The sequence below is a fragment of the Caretta caretta genome, chromosome 2 (assembly GCF_965140235.1).
Source record: "Caretta caretta isolate rCarCar2 chromosome 2, rCarCar1.hap1, whole genome shotgun sequence".
In the NCBI taxonomy this organism is placed as follows: domain Eukaryota; kingdom Metazoa; phylum Chordata; order Testudines; family Cheloniidae; genus Caretta; species Caretta caretta.
Window position 1 is genome coordinate 80314405 of NC_134207.1, and position 24459 is coordinate 80338863.

Below are 24459 nucleotides of genomic sequence, written 5' to 3' on the forward strand. Positions count from 1 at the left end.
GTCCTTTCAAGTACAGGTAACAACATGTTTTACATATTGAAACAAAATTACTGCAAATGTAATGTCAGTTTATTCACTGTTATGCTCAAGATTCATGTACGCATGTCCCTTTCTATGGCTACATCAGATAACTAATCTGTACCTGGAGGTAATGAATACTGTACAAATGTGTCATGTTAGTTAATAGACAATTATTAAGATGAAGTTTTCTGGCTCTTTGCCAGATCATTTTAAGCAATATATTGTCAACTACATTATAAATCTCTTGACCCGTCACATGTCATCAACATTTATGTGTTACCAATAAGTTCAGCCTAAAGCTACAGTGCAATTAGTCATTTAAATTGCAGATATATTTCACACATAAGAAAAGAATTAAGTTAATCTCTATACACAGAGAACACACTCTGGGCCAATGAGCTGCATTCCTTAAATATATAAATGGCAGCCTCGAATATCTTTGTCTACTTGCATGGTAAAATATTATGTCAAGAGTATGGTCTAAACTGACAACTGCTAGGAAATTCAGAGCTGAAACAAACTACAGCCTTAACTGACAGCGGTGTGCTTGGGTCTTGCAGCAAAGTATAATATTCTTTGTTTCACGGTCTCCTTTTTATGACTGCAATATACTGCACCTCAGCTGGACAGGTGAGTTAAGACTAGGGCATGAAATCTTGAGTTGTCTGGTGGTTTTAAGGGTCTGTATATGCGAAATGCATGTGTGTTAAAAAAACCATTCAAGTTTAAAGGACATCAGTAGTTAGAGTTTACAGCTACTGACGTTTAAGACCAGCTCATCTAGTCTGACCCCCGGCACAACTCAGGCCACCAACACCACCTAGCACCTGCATGCTAAACGCAAAAACTAAAATCAGTCACAAATATTACATCCCGCATTAGACTAATTACTGTGTGCCACAGGTAGAGAATAGGTGGGACCGAGGTGCACGAGCGCTCAACACCCCTGCAATGTCAGGGAAATGATTAAGTGAGATAGTTCCAGATAAACCTGGCAAATGACTTCTGCCCACATACTGCAGAGGAGGGCAACACCTTCCCCTCCACCCCTCAATCTCTGCTAATTCGACCTCGAAGAAAATTCCTTCCCAAGCTCACATACGGAAATCAGTTAGACTCTGAGCAGGAGAGCCCCAACCAGCCAAGAACAAGAGAGAATGCTCAGTGCCACTTCAGCACACTGGCCCACCCCTCCCGATGTCCCATCTCCATGCATGGCCCATTTCTGATGCTTTAGAGGAAGGAGATGAAACTTTCCTAGAATACGTCATGAGGGGGAATCCCTTCCTGACCTCTGCAGGTGGCCAACTGAAAACCTGAAGCATGAGTTTTGGGGAACATCAGATATAATCCATAATACAAGGAAGCGGAGAAACACCCTTAACATGCACTTCTGTAATAACAGTATCTGCATACTGGCTCAGTTCTCCAGAACATCTACTTGCACGTGTTAGAAGTTCACACCCAACTTAAAGTGACTGCTTTCAAAGTCACATGCTCAGCAGTTTTTAAGAAACTGTTTCAGCTGCATTAATGTGTACTAATGAATGGCATCAAGCAGCCAGCAGACTGATAGCTTGGAAACTGGGTACATCACATGATATACAAGCAGCAGCAACCCAGTTCTCATCTCCTATTAAACCAGTGATCTGAATTTAGTTCAGATTTAAATATAGTTGCATCTTAATCCAATATTTGAGTTGATGAACTATGTATACCCACATAAGAATACTTCACTAAGAGCTTGTCTAAACTACCAAGTTTTGTTGACAAAACTTATGTCGACACCCAAAAGTCGACAAAACAAAAATTGCCAAAGGGTGAACACACTTGCTCCCTCTGTCCACAGATCATGTCCACATTGGGGACACCATCATCGACAAGATGAGCAATGCATCGTGGGTATGTAGCCCACAGTGCCGCATTGTGGGAAGGAAGAGCTGATCCCTGTGCATCTTGGATTCTCTCAGAGTTCTCCCACAGCCCCCGCAGCTGCAGAGAGCCGCATCATGAGCAGCTCTGTGAGCTCTCCTTGCTGGGGAACAGCAAAGCAGCACAGCCGTCTGTCCTCCTCCCCCTGCAGCAGCCATCTGCCTGCTGCCCTGCACTAGGAACAGCAGCAGAGCAGGAGCCTTCCAATTATTTGCTCTGTTTGTTCTCCAAAGGGAGCAGCAGACAGATACTTCCTGGAGCTTTGAAAGGGGAGGGGCGCATGCCTGCAGGGCAGCAGAGATCACTGAGCAGAGCAATCAGGACAGGCATTGTGGGATACTGGCAGAAGCCAGTTCTGTCGACAAAATAATCAGCAGTGTCTACACTGGCTCTGTCGACAATAAAGGGAGGAAAAATGACAAAAGTCTCTCATAGGGGTGGAAGTTTTTTGTCGCCAAAACTGGGCGTTTTTCATGACAAAAGTCCCATTGCATTGTGTACGCTCTTGCTGTTTCGTCACCAAAAGGCAGTTTTGGCGACAAAACTTGCCAGTGTAGACAAGCCCTAAGGGAAAATTAAGATTGAAAAGGTTCTTACACCTACTACAGCTAACACCCAAACATTAAAAAACCTATGATACACATTAAACTCTGAAAAATAGGAAGTCCTACTTAATTATTTCCCTTCTATGCTAGGCCATTTCCACGATCACCTCCCTAAGGGGTAGGGGTCTCTTTTGGCAGTGATGTGGGGCAGGAAAGACTTGTTGCTCAGGTGCTTATCCCTGCTCCTTCCAGTGCCCCTATGTGAGCACTTCCAAAGCTGTAGATACATTTGAATATTTAGTACTGCTGATAGTTGTATCAAATTAAAATGCTGCTAGAAATCCTGTCAAAAATGGTGCTCGTAAGATAGACAGGAGAACTCAATCAGCCTGATCAGACTAGAAGGGATTCCAGTTCTAGAAAAGAAAAATATCTGGTAACCATTTACCTTCCTAGATCCTGACTTTGCCCTCAATTTGTGACAAATGGGACAGTATGCAGTATGGAGAAAAATGAAATACACTCCCCCCACCTACCTGTACTTGGAAGGAACTGCTGGCTTATTTAGGGACCATTCTGTTCCGTACTTTGTCCAAAGGATTCATCTCTGGGGGAACAAGATCTAGCTTACAGTGTTTTATAAACATCTAAACGGATGACTGAGTTGAAGCCCTGCATACATCTGTGGTGACCAATGCCATTTCTACTCAAGAAGGTGCCACAGAACAGGCTTTGTGAACCCTGATTCTTTCGGGTACAGGGATTTTGAATTAGATAAACAAAGATCTTAATCCATCCATCTGTATGTTTCAGGTTTTGTCTCCTCACCCTCTAATGTTGTGGGTCTGGGTGCTGGTGTTGAAAAAGCAGCCGCTCATAGGGATTTGAATATGAGGGGAAGATCTTCCAAGGACTTAGAGGTATCTGCAGAGATGATATTTAGGGTCTAGACCACGCTGGAGAAAGTCCAGCAGTTTGGGAATACTGGATTTTTGGTATGGATTCTTCACTCTTTAGAAATGAAGGAGACTCATGCCCATAATTTAGCATGAGCTGGATAATGGAAGCCATGTGATTTATTACAAGTGCTGTTGTTACCTTGGATCCTAAATCCCTTCCTGTGTCTCATCTTGCTTACTAGCCAAGTTGACAAACTTCTATGGGCTGGAGTTGGGGTCCTGCAGAAGTCAAGGTATTTGCAAGGCTGTGCACTATGATCTCACCACACAAGCTACAGCATTTGTTATTTACAAAGCACCATCAGGGTGCTCTGTGCTATACAAATCATGGAGGAGATAAATGAAAATATCTGAAAAAGATCAAAGTGCCATTTAACAAAGTGATTTAGACACCTAGGCTCTTAAGTCTCATTTAAAATCAGTGGAATTTAGGTCCCAAGACACTTGAAAACAGAACACTGCCTTGGAGTGAGAATTTTTTGGCAGAGATTTTGGGTAACGTTTTGCAAAGCACTTAAGTCCCATTTTCAAAAAGTGTCTTGACCTAAATTCCATTGACTTTCAATGAGACAGACCCTAAAGTATCTAAAATTATTTTTGAGAATAGGTCTTAAGTGTTTTTCAAAACGTTATCCAGAATCTCTGCCAAAGAATTCTCAATCTAAGACAGACAACAGATCAGGAAACACTGAATAGCCAGAAAATCATTTTACCTCAGTTGTGCTGCATCTTTTAAAATTGAATAGCCATCCAGTGTAGGGTAGAGACAAGAATATCCAAGGGGTGAAAGACAGGGAGCAGTCAATTTAGTTTTTGGCTTCAGTAATGCAACCACAAGCACTGATGATGCAATATACTATATAGGGGCTCACAGAATGAGATACATTTAGCATGTAGTGCAAGCACACATAAAATAGACAGTAGACATACCGCTTCCATGTTAACGCCGATGTTCCACTTCTGCACATGCAGACTTAAGAAATACTCAGCTTTCCTAGAGCAGAGTATCTACGCAGCTAAGTTAGTGGATCTGCGTGACTGTCAAGAACCTATCTACAGACAATACTGGTGGGAGTCTACATTTCCAGTTTTACTGTAAGCCAAGGCACCTGTTATTTACTACTAAAACGGTCCACTACTACTGCAGACAGAACAACTATTCTCCAAGCCATACCTAGAATCCTGGTGTTTCTTCAATCCATTGCAAAAGCCAAGAACTATTAACAAAAACTTGATACTACAATGAGAACAGCAAGTCAGTCAATACAAATGTCACTAACATAAAAGCAAGTGTATGAAAAGGTAACACCTACAGCACTCCTGGGCTAGCATATGTGGCTTTATTTCTAAATTGCTAATGTAGTAATGTGGGTCAGAAAGTAAGAATGGTTAGACATATCAATTTTATTTCTTACGTTCCCCAAAACTACATTAATGTAAATTTCTGATCAATCTTTCCTGCACATAGTACAATAGTCTGAAATTCTCTTCAGAAGTTGAAGATTAAGAGATTGCTATGAATGCATATTTAGTTTCAAATGTAATGCACACATATTCCAAATTTTTATATTATACTGCATATAGGTACGGTGCTATTAATTTCTAAAACTGCAATAGGTTTCAGAGTAGCAGCCGTGTTAGTCTGTATTCGCAAAAAGAAAAGGAGTACTAGTGGCACCTTAGAGACAAACCAATTTGAGCATAAGCTTTCGTGAGCTACAGCTCACTTCATCAGATGCATCCGATGAAGTGAGCTGTAGCTCACGAAAGCTTATGCTCAAATAAATTGGTTAGTCTCTAAGGTGCCACTAGTCCTCCTTTTCTTTTTGTAAAACTGCAATAGATTTGCAAGAGCTAGAATCTTGTACAATGGAAACAAATTTTATAAGCACTTATTTAGAAGCTGTGGTTTTGTACTTCCCTGCATTTGATTTGGGAACTTTTAAGAACTATGTTTTGAAAAAGGATACTTTTCACTACAACTGTTTCACCCCCATACGAGAGCGCCTCCATTTTAGATGATGGTGACACTTGAGTGTGTCATCATAGGTAACAGTTTATATGGCTCATCATGCAGCAATACAAAACCATGATACATAATCAGAAGAATTAGGGAGAGAATTTGTGGCTCAAAGTGTTCTTCCTCACAAAAGTTAGCATTCTCTCCTTTTGGCGAGAATTTCAAAAACATCCTTGTCAAATACATTTTTTAAAGTGTCCCCATCTTACAATTCTTTAACATTTGTCCCCCCTTTTTTGGAAATGTAGCAAAAAAAATCTACAGAATTAAAGTCTCAAGGCCTCCCCTGCACAATGTCCATGCAAAGTGTACTGAGTGACTAGACTCTACAGAAATTAATGAAAATATATAAGCGTACAACTGAAAAGAATTTCTGATGATCCTTGGAATGCAACTTGCAACTGGCATGTATTATCATGATAACCAGATTCTTTTACAAAGACTTAAACCCAAATTCATTTTGAATGCTGATGTTTGATCCTGGTAAAGAGAATATAACAAGCGTCTCAAACAAGAACAAAAGATAATTCTTCTTTATATTGACATCTATGTAGATGCTAGACCTGGAAATGTTAGCCTTAACAGTCAGCTTGACAATCTCCATTGATTTTTCCATAGCCATAACCCCGTGAAAAGTAGTGGCATGTATCCATCATCAATAGCCATTATAGCACGCAGTTTACTGTATACTGTGGCACAGATGTCCATGGTGCTTTAGAGAACAAAGGAAGGGGTATGTCGTTGCCTAGAGGAGTTTACAATTTAATTCAGACATAAAAGCTGGGGATGACAAAGGGTAATGGGGCTTTAACAGAGACAAAGGTTCTAACAGTAGATCATATATATTTGTGTCAGTATCTTAGTCCCCAGCTGATTTGTCCAATTTTGTTCCCTGAAATTTTAATATTTCTTTAAAATAATTCACAATTATTATTTTGTCTTTAAAATATTTAGAGTGCAAAACTGACCAGCACACAGGAGTGAGTAACTAGTACTGGAATGAGAGTCTTGAGGAGGAATCAGATGAGAGATTATCGGCATAGAGGATGAGGAAGAATATTCTCAGGTGAGGAGCCATCATGATCAAAGGTGCAGACCCACTTGTGGGAAGCAGAGTAAGGAAGGGACACACTGCACACGTTATAAGATAGATTTTAGCCTTTCACTTATTGTGATTTTGGAGGAGTGACTGGAACCGTTACAGTCTATTGTGTTAAGTTGCCCTCTGCCAGTGCTTGTTAGGTTTCTTTGGCCAGTGAAGGTAGATTTGAATGAAAAACATTAATTTATGTACGTGAAACATTTCACTTCAACACATTTGAAAACTAATCATTTCTCTCCTCCTTCCCTAAATACCCTGGAGCTTTAGTTTACATTACTGACTAATGGCCTGAAACACTTCCATTTATTTTTTAAATACTGAATTATAATATGAGGAACCAGAAAAATTAAACATACCAACATCTCATTCTCTTATTTTAAGCTATGCTGGAGCACAGCTGAATGCCCCAAATGTTGTGTACAAAATGTTACCTGATGCAACTTGAACATTCATGGTAAAAGTGACTTTAAAGAAAACCTAACACTACAATTAACATTATATATCTAACTGAATTGCACAAAGGGTAACTAGAATGCAAGAAAAATCCTTCCATCACACAACTCAGGTATTGAAAATGGATACAGGAGTATTGGGGACAGACTTATTCCTAGCTGCTATAAACCAGGAAATTCTGGCATTTAAGATGGACTATAACACTTCCTATATTTGCAATACAAAATGAATAATTATACTATATGAGTTTAAATTAAATTACTCAGACAAGTTGCCTAAAAAGATGATTTTAAAGATGCCAAATGTGTATGGGCCTAAAGCCACATTTGTACTTGCTTTCATCAATTTGAATTCATTGCACAATTTCATCACCAGCGTGTGCTCATTCCATGATGGCATGCTAAGTATATAGTGCTAGAAAAGGGTGCTTCAGAGCCTCCCTGCCACAAATGGTGTTAAACAGGGCTGTGTTCGCATCTACACTATTTACTATTCTCTTTGAGATTATGCTGCTAGAGATTCTTTCAGAGACTGAGATGGGGGTATTTATATGCAATTCTATACAGCATCTTCAATCTCCATCTTCATGCTCACACTAAGCTGATTGATTTGCTCATTACGGAGTTCCTCTTGGCTGATGACTGTGCACTCGTACCGCATATCTGTGAAGATGCAATATCTAATCGACCGCTTTTCTAGATCAGCCAAGCGATTTGAACACTATCCGCCTCAAGGAAACCAAAGTGCTTTACTAGCCTGCTCCAGAAAAAAAAAGAAAAATATTCTGTCCCCGAAATCACAATTGATGACACAATGCTTAAAGCAGTAGAAAAATATCGCTATCTTGGCAGCACTTGATCTAATAATGCCGTGATCAATGATGAAATCACAGTGCATTTCTAAATGCCTTTGGTTGACTTCACACCAAAATCAGCGTCTATTGAGCAACGTATTCAGCACTCTTTTCTACAGCTGTGAAACATGGACACTATCACATGCACTTGATAGAACTAGAGCGTTTTCAAATGCCCTGTCTGCATCTCATCTGTACCATCAAGTGGTCGGACAGGAGACCAAAACATGGAAGTCCTGGAGTGGTGCTGAATGACTAATGGTGAATCCCTAGTCATACAGGCTGGGTGGTCATCTCTTATGTATGGATGGTTCACAACTTCCCAAAGCATAATTTTATGGACTGTTGAAAATGAGAGCATGTATGCTGGGAGGCTGACAAAAACGACATTAGGACACTCTCAAAGCTCACCTAAAAGCTGGCCAAGTCTAACTGAATACATGGGAAGTTGCTGCCTCAATAGATCGGGATGGAGGCAGACCTGTTGGTCTGCAGTTAAGACATTGAGAATAACAGAACAGAAAAAGCTGAAGAGAAGTGTGAGCGAAGAAATCAGGCTGTAGCAAAAACACGTGGCCATGTCTGCCCAACGGGCGGACACATCTGTGGATTCCTCATTGGTTTACAGTTGCACAAGATGCACTGAAACAAGCTGACTCATATGTCGACTATGATTGAGACTCCAGCGACAACAGCCTCTGAAGAAAGGCTATTTATTGCTTAGCATGTTTTGTCACGTTATCAATGAATTATGGGTATTCTACTTCTAGCAATATTAAATGGGACTCAGACCAATTTTTAAATTTTTTCAATACCAAATATTACATTCTATACAGTCATTAAATTTTGTTCAGACATCTTAGAAAAAACGGTTACTTACCTCTCGTAACTGTTGTTCTTCAAGATGTGTTGCTCATGTCCATTCCAATAGGTGCGTGCACTGCAGTTGCCAGAAGCTTTTCCCTAGCGGTACCTGTCGGGTCGGCCGTGGAGACCCCTAGAGTGGTGCCTTCATGGCGGTGTATATATGTCCCTGCCGACACGCTGCCTGCTCAGTTCCTTCTTGCCGGAATACTCCGACAGTGGGAAGGCGGGTGGGATTCGGAATGGACATGAGCAACACATCTCGAAGAGCCACAGTTGCAAGAGGTATGTAACCATTTTTTTTCTTCGAGTGATTGCTCATGTGCATTCCAATAGGTGACTTCCAAGCAGTTACCCTGGGGGAGGGCTCGGAGTTCACCTAACTGCTGAGTGCAGGACTGCCCTGCCAAACCCAGCATCATCCCTCGCCTGCCAGGTAATGGCATAGTGGGAAATGAAGGTGTGGACTGAAGACCAGGTTGCCACTTTGCAGATGTCCTGAATAGGGACCTGCGCCAGGAAAGCTGCGGATGCCGCCTGCGCTCTGGTAGAGTGCGCCGTTATCGGCGGGGCTGGAACTTTCGCCAGGTCATAGCAAGTCCTGATGCAGGACGTGATACATGACTAGATGTGCTGTGATGAGATCGGGAGCCCCCTCGTTCTTTCTGCAATAGCAATAGAGTGTTGTGGTGACTTACGAAACGGCTGTGTGTGTTCAACGTAAACTGCTAAGGCCCGTCTAACGTCCAATGAACAGAACATGCGCTCCCTGTGAGTGGCATGGGGTTTAGGGAAGAACACAGGTAAAAATATGTCCTCGTTCGCATGAAACGGAGACAATCTTAGACAGGAACGCAGGGTGGGGGCGTAGCTGCACCTTGTCTTTACAAAATACTGTGTGAGGTGGTTCAAAGGTCAGTGCTCTGAGTTCGCATACCCTTCTAGCGGAGGTTATAGCCACCAGGAAAGCCACCTTTTAGGAAACGTAGGAGAGGGGGCAGATAGCCATGGGTTCAAAGGGGGGCCCCATGACTGAGGACAGGACCAGGTTGAGGTCCCGGGGGGGATGGGCCGACATATTGGAGGATAAAGCCTGTCGAGGCCCTTAAGAAACCTGCTCACCATGGGATTATCAAACACTGATCCCCTCGCCGTTCCCGGGTGAAAGGCCGAAATGGCCGCGAAGTGTACCCTTAGGGATGATATTGCTAACGCTTGGTGCTTGAGATCTAAAAGATAGTCCAAAATAAGGGGAATTGGGGCTGATTGTGGCTCAGTTCCCTTTTGTCTAGGCCAAATGGAGTAATGCTTTCACTTAGCCAGGTATGTGGCTCAAGTGGAGGTTTCCTACTCCCCAACAGGACCTCCCTGACCGAGCGGGAGCACTGAAGCTCAAGAGGATTCAGCCATGGAGCTTCCACGCCATGAGGTGGAATGACTCCAGGTTGGGTGCAATAGATGGCTGTGGTTCTGTGAGATTAGGGTTGCACAGAGAGGAAGCGCTATTGGTCTGTCCACTGAGAGGTTCAGTAACATGGTGAACCAGTGCTGGCGGGGCCATGCTGGTGCTATGAGGATTAAGGAAGCCCTGTCTTGAAGAGTCTTGAGGAGCACCCTGTGTATGAGGGGGAATGGCGGGAACGCGTACAGCAGGTGACCCGTCCATGACAGGTGAAAGGTGTCCATGGTGGAGCCTCGGTTGTGGTTCAGGAAGGAGCCGAATCCCTAACACTTCCTGTTGCTCTGCGTCACGAACAGGTCCATGTGGGGAGAGCCCCACCTCTGGAAAATTGAGTGAGCGATGTCCGGTCTGAGGGACCACTCATGTCCATGGAACGAGCGACTGAGGCGGTCTGCCAGCTCGTTCTGCACCCCCGGAAGGTGCGATGCCTGCAGGTGTATGGAGTGGGCAATACAAAAGTCCCACAGAGTGAGAGCTTCCCGACAGAGGGGAGAGGAATGAGCACTACCCTGTTTGTTTATATAGAACATTGCTGAAGTATCGTCTGTGAGCACTGTTACGCACATGCCCTGAAGACAGGCCTGAAACGCTTGGCATGCCAGGCGAACCACCCTCAGTTCCCTCAAGTTGATGAGCAGCAATAGCTCTGCATGGGACCAGAGGCCCTGCGTTCTGACATTGTCCAGATGCGCTCCCCAACGAGCACCGAGGCGTCTGAGACAAGGGAAAGCGTGGGTTGGGATTTTGCGAAGGGTACTCCTGCACAAACCAGCTGTGGTTGCAGCCACCATTGGAGAGAGTGGAGAATTTGAGGTGGGAGGGTCACTATTGAGTCCAATGGGTCCCTACCTGGTCTGTACACCTGTGCTAACCACATCTGGAGGGACTGAAGGTGCAGCCTGGCATGCTGTACCATGTATGTACAGGCCACGATGTGCCCCAGTAGTCTCATACAATTCCTGTCCGTAGTTGTGGGGAAGCAGAGGAGGGTCTGGATAATGTCCGTGAGCGCTCTGAAATGCAGTTCCGGAAGGAATGCCCTCGTGTGCTTGGAGTCCAAGAGAGTGCCGACGTACTCTATTCTTTGTGTGGGGGTCAATGTGGACTTGAGCTCATTCAATACAAGTCCCAACCTGTGAAACGTAGCCGGGGCCAGGAATACGTGCTTCACCACCTCTGCTTGGGACTCTGCCTTGATGAGCCAATCCTGTAAATATGGGAACACCTGCACCTGGTGCCTGTGGAGGAAGGCTGCTACTACCGGCATACACTTGGTGAACTCCCGTGAGGCCGCTGAAAGGCCAAATGGGAGCACCCTGAACTGGTAGTGCTGGCCACTGACCACGAATCTGCGAAAGTGTCTGTGGGTTGGAATAATAGCAATGTGAAAGTATGCGTCCTTCAAGTCGAGGGTGGCGTACCAGTCTCCCGGATCCAGGGAGGCAATGATGGCAGCCAGAGAGACCATGCGAAGCTTCACCTTTTTTATATGTGTTGAGGTCTCATAGGTCCAGGATAGGCCAAAGCCGGCCCTTGGCCTTGGGGATGAGGAAATAGCAGGAGTAGAACCTCTTGCCCCTGAATTCTTGAGGAACCTCCTCTCTTGCCCCTAGAGCTAGGAGTGATTGTACCTCTTGTAAAAGGAGTTGCTCGTGAGAGGGGTCTCTGAAGAGGTACGGGGAAGGGGAGTGGGAGGGCGGGAGGGAACAGAACTGGATAGAATATCCCGCCTCCACCGTGCAGAGGACCCAGAGGTCAGACATGATCTGAGACCAAGCACAGTAGAAGTGGGAGAACTGATTCACAAAGGGGGACGGGGGGGAAGGATCCAAGAAGGTGACTGGTGTACTGTCCTCATGTGCATCTTCAAAAGTTGGGTTTGGGGCCGGGGTGCTATTTAGTTTCCTTGGCCCAAGGAGGATTGTGGTGGGCGCCTCCTGTTATTTCTGCCTCTCCTCCTAGGTGGATCCCGCCTCGGGGGCCCCGGGTAAAAACAGGACAGGGGCTGAGGTATAAAGGGATTTCTTTGAGGCACTGGGGTGTGCAGCCGAGAGACTTCAGAGTTGCCTGCGAGTCCTTCAGGCTATGCAGGCGCGTGTTCATATTTCGAGTAAACAGGCCCTCACAGTCAAAGGGGAGATCCTGTATTGTGTTTTGGACCTCAGGTGGGATTCTCAAAATCTGAAGCTACACACTGCACCTCATAGCGATGGCGGTGACCATGGTTCTAGCCGCAGAGTCCAGGGCTGCCTGGAGGGTGGTCCTAGAGACAATTCTGCCCTCCTCAAGGAGAGCGCCAAACTCCCTGCAAGAATCAGCCACGATTAATTCCTGGAATTTAGCCAACGAGCTCCAGGAATTAAAAGCGTATCGGCTAAGCACTGCCTGCTGATTCGCTACCCGAAGCTGGAGCCCCCCAGTCGAATAGACTTTACGGCCAAAGAGATCCAGCTTCTTGGCGTCAGGTGACTTAGGTGCGGGGCCTGGTTCACCCTGCCGCTCCTTGTGTTTTGCCGCATCAACCACCAGAGTCCCCAGTTGGGGGTGGGTAAACAGGTGCTCATAGCCCTTTTGCAGCACAAAGTAGCGTCTCTCGACCCCTTTAGCCATTGGTGATATAGAGGCTGGGGTTTGCCAGAGCACCTTCGTGGTGTGCCGAATTGTCCTTATGAGGGGCAAAGCTACTCTGGAAGGACCCTCGGGGGTGAGGATGTCCACCATCGGATCTGAGTCCTCCATAACCTCCTCTGCCTGGAGGAGGAGGGTAACTGCTACCCTCATAAGCAGGTCCTGGTGGCCTTTGATATCCATTGGTGGCAGAGTGGTGGAGGTGCCTGCCACCGCCTCGTCTGGCGAAGAGGTCCCCGGGACAAGGTCTTTCTGCCCCTCGGGTTCTTGGGAGGCCAGGTCAGGTACCTTGGAGCACCCTGAGACCAGAGTTTCAGGTGCTACCGACGTCAGCGGAGGAGGAGCCGTGCTGGTCTGCAGCCGCTCAACAGCCCTGTCCCATAAAGGATCCTCAGGGGCCCTAGGGGCGTAGTGTGCCATCAACGTCGCCGATGTAGGTGCACCAGGGGCCGATACCACCGATACCAGCCTAGATCCCTGATCTTGAGCCTGGTGGTAGGCCTAGGGGGTCCAAAAAGGCCATTGCACTGGGCCCTGCCACTGGGGTGGCCAAGTGGCGACTGGTGCCGGTTGTCCCGCTGGCCTACGGTGCCGGGATCGGTGCTGGAACCGGTAGTGGTTGCGTCGGGACACAGACTATTCTGTGACTGACTGACTAGTATTCTGTACCTGACCATGGGGGAGCGGAGCCCAATGGTGCCGGGGAGCAGTACTGGGGAGACTGAGACCGGCGCCACAACATCATGGGCTTCCCCTGATGACGAATCAATGGCACTGCCACCATTGGAGCCAGCGCTGCTGCCATCAGCGTCGTGACTGGTGTCGTAATCGCCCGTGGGCACAACATCACAGTCAGTGCCCTCACCAGCGCGTGAGTTTGCGAAGCTGGGTACTGCGCCATCATATCAATGAGGTCTCGAGCTGCCTCATACGTTTTCGGAGTGGAGGGGAGGTCAAGCTCTTCCTCCAAATTTTCACGGGTAGGAGAGTCCGTTCTCGCTAGACTCAATGGCTCTGCGCCTGGGGCAGGAGTCAACGGCGCCAGTTCTTGGGGACCAGACCGAGAGTGTCCCACCGGAGGACGCACCCCACTGGAATCCCCACTCGGCTTCCTGACAGGGGAATATCTCCTCTCTGGTTTCTTGTTCTTATGCAGTACCGGGGACCGTGAACTGGCCTTGCGGGCCGGGAAGTGGTGCCGGTGCTCCCTGGCAGTGTCCTTCCTCAGTGCTGGGACATCCCATACTGAGGATGCCGGAGTCGGCTCAGACTGTGGCTGAAGGGCCGACTCCATCAAGAGGAGCTTCAGGCGATAGTCCCACTCCCTCTTAGTCCTGGGTCTGAAGCTCCTGCAAATAGCGCACTTATCTGTCTGATGGCCCTCCCCGAGGCACTTGAGACAGGTGGCTAGCGGATCACTTGTTGGCATAGGTTTTGCACACCTTTTGCACACTTTAAACCCGTGACCAAGGCATGCCCTGGCGCCGGGGAGAGCAGAACAGGGGGGAAACCCCCCAAAGTAAGCTAAACTAACCTACAACTATTTACACAGAAACAAGGGAACCACTAGGTAAGGCACTTGCAAAAGCAAGAGACTAAGCTGTTCCAACGACCGTCACAGGCGGTAAGAAGGAACCGAGCAGGTGGCAAGTCGGCAGGGACATATATACACCGCCATGAAGGCGCCACTCTAGGGGTCTCCACAGCTGACCTGATGGGTATCGCTAGGGAAAAGCTTCCAGCGATCGTGCATGCGACGTGCACACACACCTACTGGAATGCTCATGAGAAATCACTTGAAGAACATCGGTTCAGAAGTTCCCAGAGAAAAACAAAGAAGAGGTTACATTCACAACATATCTACTGTGAAATGGAACAAAGCATCAAAAAAGGTTTTACAAAGAATTAGGTATTCTTAGACAAATCACTCCTCTGTTCCCAAGACAACAACAATACCACACATGGAAATGCAGAGTTGCATTCAAGAACTTTTTTACATGTGAAATTACCTTCATGACATCCTTTACTAATCAGCATGATAGGATTTAGATGCTGGTCCAACTAGAGATGACCTGAGATCAATACAACACACACCAAAAGTTAAATTTATGAATGTGCATTTCCAATGGAACTTACGATAAATGCTACCAGGTTTGTGTCAGTTTAAGTTCACAGCCAAACCCCTTTTTTAAAAAGTACTACACACTGCAATATCACACTATTCTCTGCTGTACTTATTTGCCACAGAGCTACAGAATCTTTAATAAAGGAAATAATGGACATGCCACAGAATGAGTGACAGCTGAAGTATGTAACAGGAAGCCATTACACAGCCTCTTATGCCAAAAGAGGGTTAGCAACTGCAGTCTTGTGTTATATATCCTTTCCTTATCAAAGGCACTGTTAAAAAAACAAGAATGATTAACAAAAAAAAGCTTGGTGGGAAGGGAAGGAGAGATGAGGAAAGTTATTCTAATGCCAGGCTCATGTTTTCAAGTTTTCCAGTGTTGTTACCAAAAACGGCAGATAACAAGCTCATTTCTACATGCAGAATAAAGGTCCCTATTGATGTATTGAAGATTCCAAGGAACATAAAATGTACCCACTCAAAAGGATGATAGTTCTTAATACATATCCTGTGGCCAGGTTGAGTTGGGTTCCTCCACCTCACTTGCTCTGAGGGGCAGTATGGCAAACGAGGATCATAGAGGAGTCTCCTATTTGCTAGGTCTCCCTCCTTTGCTTCTCCAATTTGATTCTTTCTGACCTAGGAGACTGTTCACCTGCTTTACTTCCCCAAGGACAGTCTCTTGTCAAAAGCTGGACTAAGAAAGGCCTAAGGGATGGGAGTCGCCACAGCACTGACCCAGCTGCAGAAATTAGGCCGGTAAGTGGAAAGATATAGGCTCTTTCCATGTATGTCTCAGTTTGGAATCACAGAATTGTAGGAAGGGAAGGGACTTCAATAGGTCATCTAGTCCCGTCCCCTGCACTCAGGGCAGAAATATGTAATAACCAGACCATTCCTGACACGTAGGTCTAACCTATTCTTAAAAATCTCCAGTGAGATTCCACAACCTCCTAGGCAACTTGTTTCACTGCTTAACTATCCTGACAGTTAGGAAGTTTTTCCTAATGTCCAACCTAAACCTCCCTGCTGCAATTTAAGCTCATTGATTCTTGTCCTATGCTCAGAGGCTGAGTAGAATTTTTCACCCTCCTCCTCGTGACAACCTTTTATGTACTTGAAAACTCATGTTCCCCCTCAGTGTTCTCGTCTCTAGACTAAACAAACCCATTTTTTTTTCAATCTTTCCTCATAAGTCATGTTTTCTAGACCTTTAATCATTTTTGTGCTGTCCTATTGACTTTCTCTAGTTTGTTCACATCTTTCCTGCAATGTGGCTCCCAAAACTGGACACAATACTCCGGTTGAGGCCTTATCAGCACAGAGCAGAGTGGAAGAATTACTTCTGTCTTGCTTACCACACTCTTGCTAACGCATCCCAGAATGAGGTTTGCTTTTTTGTGCAACAGTGTTACACTGTTGACTCATATGTAGCTTGTAATCCATATAAGCCCCAGATCCCTTTCTGTACTGCAAATCCACAGATATTTACTTTATATCCCCATCCATGGATGTAGATATCTGCAAACCATTTTTGTGGATCATAGCTCAGATGCAGATACAAATTTTGTATCCACACAGGGCTCTGCAACACACTCACCGGAATGAAGTGGCTGTTACCCAGGCTTCAGCTCAGCTCTCTGAATCAAGCAGCAGCAGCTTGCTGGGCATTCTGGGAGTTGTAGTCCGCAGCTTGCTCAGATAGTGAAGGTAAATTGCAACTCCCAGAAGGGAGTGTGACTCTGTGCTCCTATGCAGTGAGCCAAATGCAGCATGTTTTAGAACCACCACAGCTGCGTAGGAGCGTCCGAGCCCCCACATTGGGGGGGCGGTGCTGCACACGAGGACCCAGGATGTAGCCTCCACCCAGAGAGGGGAAGGAAGTATGATGGGGGCAGAGCGGGTTATGGGAGGTCTCTGGGGAGAAGTGGGAGGCAGTTGGGGGTTTGGCACAGCCCTGCGTCACTGGTGTGAGGTGACCTGTGGAGGTGTTAGCCGAGCCCTGCAAATCCATTGATATCCGCAGATATCAGAGGACAATTTATGCAGATCAGATGTGGATAAAAAGTTTTGTATCTGCAGAATGCTCTACTTGCAACCCTTCCCAGCTTGGTATCGTCTGCAAAATTTATAAGTGTACTCTCTATACCGGGGTAGTCAATAGGCAGACCATGGGCCAAATCTGGACTGCTAGACACTTTTGAACAGCCCCCGAAATCTTTTTATTTATTTATCTATCTATCATCATTGTTATTTTTACTTTCTTCTTCTCTGGAGTCTGGACCTTGAGTATACATTGACCGAAAAATTGGGACCTTGACAAAAAAGAATTTCCTATGCTCTAACATTCTACTCAAAGGTTTGTCTGCAGATGTCTGCATGTTCAACCAATGTTGGGGCCTAGTGAGCAAGTGCAAGGAATTCCAAGTGACATATTTGCAAATTTCATCTGATGGTGCTTCCCATGTCCAGACTAAGAGGTGGCCACATCTCTAGTGTAGTGGCTTTAAGTCTTCCTGGAGAGAAGTTTGGCAGCCTCGTAAGTCTTAGATATCCAACACAATTCATATGGCCAGGGTGCATCCTGCCACCTTGAGCTCTTTCCCTGAACTGTGGAAAAGAATGAAAAAAGGAATCTCTTCTGCTCAATGTTTCTAATCCAAGAGCACCTCAAAGGTCCTGTGAGATGACAGGTGTTACAGGAAGGAAAAACTTGAACAAGACTGGAGTAGAAGCTTGGATGGGGGGGAGGGAAGGGTAGAATATCATGGTTAGGAAAGGAGTGGGATGTCAGGATTTTTGATAAAAACTAGGACAGAAGCCAAGGATCATGTTATTATGGGAAAGTCAACAACACAAGACTATAGGACCACTCACACACTACTGTCTTTGCCAAAGAGATAGCTACTCAAGCCACCTCAGGGAGAGGAACAGATGGTGTGTTAAAAAGAGACTCATACTAGGTACCTCTAAACTGCAGCTGGGAGCTAGCCTTGTTTGTGCTAGCGGGGCTTGAGCAATCACGCTAAAAATCGCAGCAGGGACTGAGAGGCTTCGGGTGGAGCTTTAGCTCTCAAGCCTAGGGGTTAGGAGGGGTGAAAGCCTGAGCCGTAAGCACCACACTGATATTTTTAGTGTCATAGCTTGAGCCCCACTGACGTGAGTCTGACTACCTGTTCTGGGAGACTCGCTCCCACTGAGATTTATACAAGCCATGTTCCGACTCCCTTTGAAGACACTGTGGAACTCAGGGCAGAGGAAGTGGCTTTAGATAACATGACACTGCGGAGAGGATCCCACGTTGTCTCACCCCTCTACTAGGCAACCAAGGGCTCTAGTGGAGAGATTAGGCTTTTGATGAAAGCCAGCTGCTCGAAGTTTAAGAAAGCAGATTCTGGTGTAGCTGAAAGAATCTCTATGCCCTATGTAAGGGGAACAATCCACACTCTAAAACAAAAGTATTCCTCTTTCAAGGGGTTAGCATGGTCAAGACCAACTTACTGGAGATTCCAGACTCCTTCAGGAGCACCCTGCCACAAACCATGTTAAAGGACTTTGGCCTGGTCTACACAGATTTTGTATAGGTATAACTACATTGGTATGGGGTGTGATTTTGTAATGAAACAGTTAGCAGTACAACCCCTAGTATGGATGCAGATGCCTTATACGGGTTTTGCTTAACCCCCTTTCTGTACTTCTGTGAGAGTTAAAGTGGTACAACTTGTGTGTTTAGACAAGGGCACCTGGGTCAGGAGGACATTACTTGAACCCTCTGTCCTGACCCACTGGGGAGCATAGTTTGCGTACCAAGGACCCTTGGTTATTCTAGGACAACTAGGATTAGAAGTAGATGCCTCAACTACTTTTTGTGGGCAGTGGAGGCTAGTTTTGTCTTCCAGAGACCACCTCAACAGCTGTTTATCCCACTGGGTCAGATTCTCTTCCCCTTTAGGGAAGCTAGGCAACTAGTCGTCTGTCTCAGCCACAGAAACAGTTACGCTGCTGTAACACACCACTGAGGTTGTGGAGGTTTCCTCTCAAAGATTAAGTAGAGACTTTCATCATTCTTTTGATTATGTCTTGTAAATACAGCACTCCTTTTATACAGCATGCTCATCAATAGGGCTCCGTGTCGGTCACGGAAGTCACGGATTCCGTGACTTCTGCAGCAGCCAGTGTGGCTGACCCCAGGGCTGCCCAAGGAGCTGGCCCCGGCCCGTGGCCCCCGGCTGGCCGTCTGGAGCCGCCGCTGGCCATGGCCCCCGGTTGTGCCTCCCCCAGCAGCGCGCCCCGGATTTGCCCACCCCCCCTTAAGATTTATACTAAAAATACCTGTGATTAAGTCATGGACAGGTCACGGGCCGTGAATTTTTGTTTATTGCCTGTGACCTGTCCATGGCTTTTACTAAAAATACCCATGACTAAATCATAGCATCACTCATCAATACACATTATTAATAACCAGATTCAACTAATTTCAGTTCACCAAAACTAAAGCTTTTAGTATTTCTTTAGTCATTAAATATTTGTTTTCCCTACAATATTCAACAAGCCTCAGGGAGGGCTTCCCTCCTTTTGTTCCAAAAGGTAAAGAAGATAATTCAATATTAAAATGGAACAAACGCATGCAAGACAATTCAGTACCTCAAGCCCAGATCCAAGGTTTGGTGAATCCAGTGGTCTTTTTTTCCTTGGCCCAATCGCTGCCAAAGCTGTGAGATTGGCTTCTCTTTGTTGCATCTGTGCCAGCTCCAACTGTTGCATCTAATTTAAAAAACAAAAGCATATGATATATGGTATACTGAAGGGCCAGTTCTGTTCATTCAGCTTCAATCATCTGATCTTGTCTTTTACGTAGATTATAAAATCTGCATCATACAAGAGACTATGGCTTTTCAGAACTTAAAATTCCAGTAGTTAGGCCCACCGCCACATTAGTCATTTTAGGAGCCCAGCAAATGCTAACCCCACCACATATGCCATGGCATTGTCCTTAGGTTCATGTGTTTTGGGAAGACAGCCCCTAGGATCAACAATACTACCAGAGATATCTCTGTTGATCTTCAACTTTAGTGAATTTTGCTATTTATTGATTAGTGAGACAAGAAAAGTTTTGGCTCAGAACCAGTTTAAATGGCGAAAAATTAAAATTTTGAGAGTTGAAGGTTCTCGATATTGAGAACTGGTCACACTGTACTCAGTTTCACAGGTTGTTTCCATTTAGGGTGACCAGATGTCCTGATTTTATAGGGACAATCCCGATATTCAGGGGTTTTTTTGTTTTGTTTTTTGTTTTCCTCCCCTTCATATAAGCGCCTAATACCCCACACCCTCTGTCCTGCTTTTTACACTTGCTATCTGGTCATCCTATTTCCATTTGAACAAGTGAGAAATTCTGAAACATGATCTGTATTTGACTATATTCATCTTGACGTCAATTATCTGAAGCTTAATTTTGTGAACCAAGGCCTTGTGCCCTGACTACTCTGAATGTCATGGGGACAGAATACTTGGATCACAGGAATTTTCAGGCGACTGAGGTTTAATAGCATGCAGGTAGCACTTCAATTCTCTATTAGTTAACTTCTTTAAAAATGTCTGGGGTTTTTTAGAATTTGTATTTGAGACGTCTAACACTCCAGATACTTATTTTCAGTTGTTCATTAAGAAAAGAATTCCTTCAAAATAAGTCAAGACTTAGAGAACTGATTCCATGATTAGCTGGTTGGATTAGTTTAGTCAAAATGAGGACTAACACGGTTTTTAAATACACTGTCATGCTACCACTAAAAATCACCAGCAGTTTCTAAAAATAAAACAAAGTTTCATAGAGCAGGGCAACTACAGCTGCTTTCCAAGTATGTTGAAATATTCTTATGTTGTCTATAGGATGGTGGAATGACTCAAGAAAACAGAGGGGGAGTCCGTAAGTATCCCCCATACCCTCGGCGAAGGAATACCGTTTATAGCAAAAAGGCAAAGGAGAAAGGAAATTATTCTCCATCTCAGTGTTCAAAACGTTCCCTGAATGTGAAGCCCATGCATTTGATGTTCTAGTCATCAGCTACAGCTACAGTTTTTTATATTAAAATGGTAACACTTTCTTTCAAAGCATAAGAAATTTTCAGCCGAAGTTGAATTCCTCACAGAATTTTTGACGGCTCAGTTCAACCACAGCATGCAAGGAAAGCAGCTATACTTTTTCCTCATCTCACAAAATTCCACTGAAACTTTTTGCAGTCTGCTCACATTTTGCTGTCTAACTACAAAAAGAGCATTTATTGCGCTTGCAGCACAGTTGAACACTTTTGCTTTCTCCCACTTCTTTAACTTTAATATCTTGTTAAAAAGAAGGAGGCTCCTTAAAATGGGAGGTTAGTATGCCAGCAAAAACTCTGACATCTGAATTGGCAGCAAAATTCTGCTCTCTTATTGGTCATTTAGTCCTACTTGAAAAGGTATGAAGTGATCTGCAACGAAATAAAAAGGAAATATTACTCACCCTGTGCAGTAACTGTAGTTCCAGCTGTGCTCCCTTATGGGTATGCCATTTCAAGGGCTCACGAGGTGCACATGATTAGAGATTTCTAGCTAGCAGTACCTGTTTGATCTGCGCCTGCACCTTATGCCTCCTCATGGCAGACAGTGAGGCGATATTGGGGTGCACGGACAAACTGCCCTCAGTTCCTTCTCTACTCAGTCATTCCCTAAGGAACATCTGAAGCAGAAAGGAAGAAGGGTGGGTAGTGGAGCACCCATAGGAACACACATCTTACAGAACTACAGATGCTGCACAGGGTAAGTAACATTTCCTTCATCTTTGAATAGTGTCCCTTTGGGGTGCTCCACTTCAGATGACTTCCAAGCAGTATCCCAAGGAGAAGGGAGCTTCGGATCAGGGTCCAGAATTGAAGACAATACTGCAGAGCCAAATGCCACAGCAGATCTGATGGAATGACGCAGGGCATAATGCTTTGAAAACGTATGGACTGAAGTGGCGCTATGTATCTCCGATATGGGAACATCCTTCAAAAATGCCCTAGATGTTGCCTGCAATCTGGCTGAATGCGCTTTCACATCTGGGGAGGTGGCAGGGGAAAAGGAGGGCTGAGCACCCACAGACTCCTAACAGGTAGAGAGACTTTCAAAAGGATATCAGGTGTCTTTGAGCAGAAATAGGAGCCCATTTGATCTATCTGCGAAAGATATGAAGTGTAGGCGATTTCCTAAACCACTTAGTCCTATCCAGATAGAAGGGCTTTGACTTTCTAACACCCAGGTTACGGAAATAGGATTCCAACTGAGAACTATTAGGTTGTGGAAAAACATACTGGTAGATACCTTGGATTTTCATCTTGCTCCTCTTGCTGATTTAAAAACATGCCGGACATGATGTCCGATATGACCCTGATCGTTCTGTCCTGATGGAGGGCAGCGTTCCAAATGGCCCTGTGCTCTAAAAAGTTGATTTGGAGATAGCTTTCATGGACTGTCCATCTGCCCTGAACCAGGGGGTGTCAAAGTGGGCTCCCTACCCTAACAGGGTTGGGGTGGGTTGGCAGAAAAGGATGCCTGCAGAGACATGGAGTTGCTCCTTCCACCAGTTTAGGGAGTTATTCACGTGCAAGCGGACCATCACCTATCCAAGGTGGTCTGGTCAGAGAATAGGCAGTTCTCAACCAACCTTGGAAGCAGTGGAAGCGTAGCCTTACATGATGGGTCACAAAGGTGCACACTATCATCTGGCCAAGGAGTTGAAGACAGTTGCTTATTGAGGTCCAAAGGCTGCCCTGAATTGTTCCTACCATTCTTGACAGGATCACAAATCTGTCTAAAGGGAGATATGCTCTGGCTGTCACAGAGTCCAAGTATGCCCCTATAAAACGTTATCCTTTGCACCAATACTAAGATGGATTTCTTTGATTTCAGCTGTAGGCCCAACTCTTGGAACACATCAACGGCCTTCTGAGTGGGTGATAACTCTGCCTCAAAAAACCACCCTTGGAGCAGCCAGAGGTCAAGGTACAGGAAGACAAGAATCACTTCCTGTCAAAGGTAAGTCACCATCTACTGCTAGAACCTTCAAAAACACCTTTGGAGCTGAAGACAGGCTGAAGGGAAGCACTTGATACTGGAAGTAATCTTGGCCTATAGTGAATCATAGGTATTTCCTGTACAATAGGTGTATAGTTATATGGAAGTAGGTATTGTGTAGGTCAAGGGATGAAATCCAATCCCCTTCCTGTGGCAAAGGAATTATAGTTGCTAGAGTCACCATCCTAAACTTTTGACGTTTCACCAACTTGTTCAGAAGTCTTAGATTTAAGATCAGTCTCCAATCTTCATCCTCCTTTGGTACTAGGAAAAGTAGAACTACTTCCCTACTAGGAAGGGACAGATTGTATTACTCCTAGCTGGAGAAGAGAGTCCTCCTCTTGCCTTAGTAGATGCTCATGAGGCACAGGGCAGGGGAGTGGTTTATGAGATGCCTGGGTGGCCATGGAGGGTGGCTGGGCCACCTTCTTCCTCTGAAACCTGTCTCTTTCGGGGGGAGGAGGGAGGGAGGGAGAGGTTCTCCATGGATCTGCAATACCCCAAGAACTGAACAGGGTGTGACCTCCGGGCAGTCTCTGACCTACTGAAACATTTCATGTACATGCCTATGGAACATAGGGCAGTCCTGTAGTCCTTCAGCATATGCAGGGAGTCATTCATGGTCCCAGACAAAAGCTTACGACCATCAAAGGAGAATCCGCTATAGGATTCTGAACCTCTCAGAAACTCCGAAAGTTGGAGCCAAAACACTCTGCACATAGCTACCACTGTGGAGATCCATCTGGCAGCAATGTCCACAGCATCTACGGATGCTTGAAGAGCTGTTCAGGCCAATAGCTGAGCCTCCACAACAGTGGACCAGAATTGCTTCCTGCAGTCATGTGGCAGCTGTTCAATAGCTTGTTATAATTAGTCAAGCCATGAGCTTGTTATAATTAGTCAAGTTGTATTTGGCCATGATTGCCTGACAGTTCACAATCCAGAACTGCATGGTCACAGACAATAGGACTTTTCAAAAAGACCCAGTTGCTTTTGGTGTTTGTCATCGGGGTAGGTCTCAAAATGTGGCTTACACCATTCGTTCACTGCATCCACCACTAGGGAGTTAGGTGGAGATGAAAAAATAAGTAGTCAGAATCCTTAGAAGGCATGTACTAGTACTTATCCACCCTTTTGCACTTTGGTGGTCACTGGCAGAAGACAGGCTACTGGGCTAGATGGAGCTTTAGTCTGACCCAGTATTGCCATTCTTACGTTCTTAGTGGCCAGTATCTGCCATATCATCTTAGCCGGATCCAGAAGAGCCTCATTAATAGATGGCAACACCTTCCAGAGGGATGCTAACTACAAAACATCCAGGAGCTTGTGCTGCTGATCTTTGACCTCCTCCAGAGGGATCTGCAGAGCATCAGCTACTCTTCTAATGAGGCCTTGGAA

At 45.3% G+C, this 24459-nt stretch overlaps 1 protein-coding gene across 2 annotated transcripts in view; it reads right to left on the bottom strand.

Moving 5' to 3' along the window:
• The window catches only part of TAF4B (TATA-box binding protein associated factor 4b), a 180503-nt gene that overhangs the window by 67005 nt on the left and 89039 nt on the right, over positions 1-24459 (bottom strand). For both annotated transcript variants that reach the window (XM_075125264.1, XM_048840510.2), the window contains exon 14: positions 19612-19731. In XM_075125264.1, coding sequence (XP_074981365.1) covers positions 19612-19731 — 120 coding nt within the window. The remainder of the gene's footprint in view (positions 1-19611; positions 19732-24459) is intronic.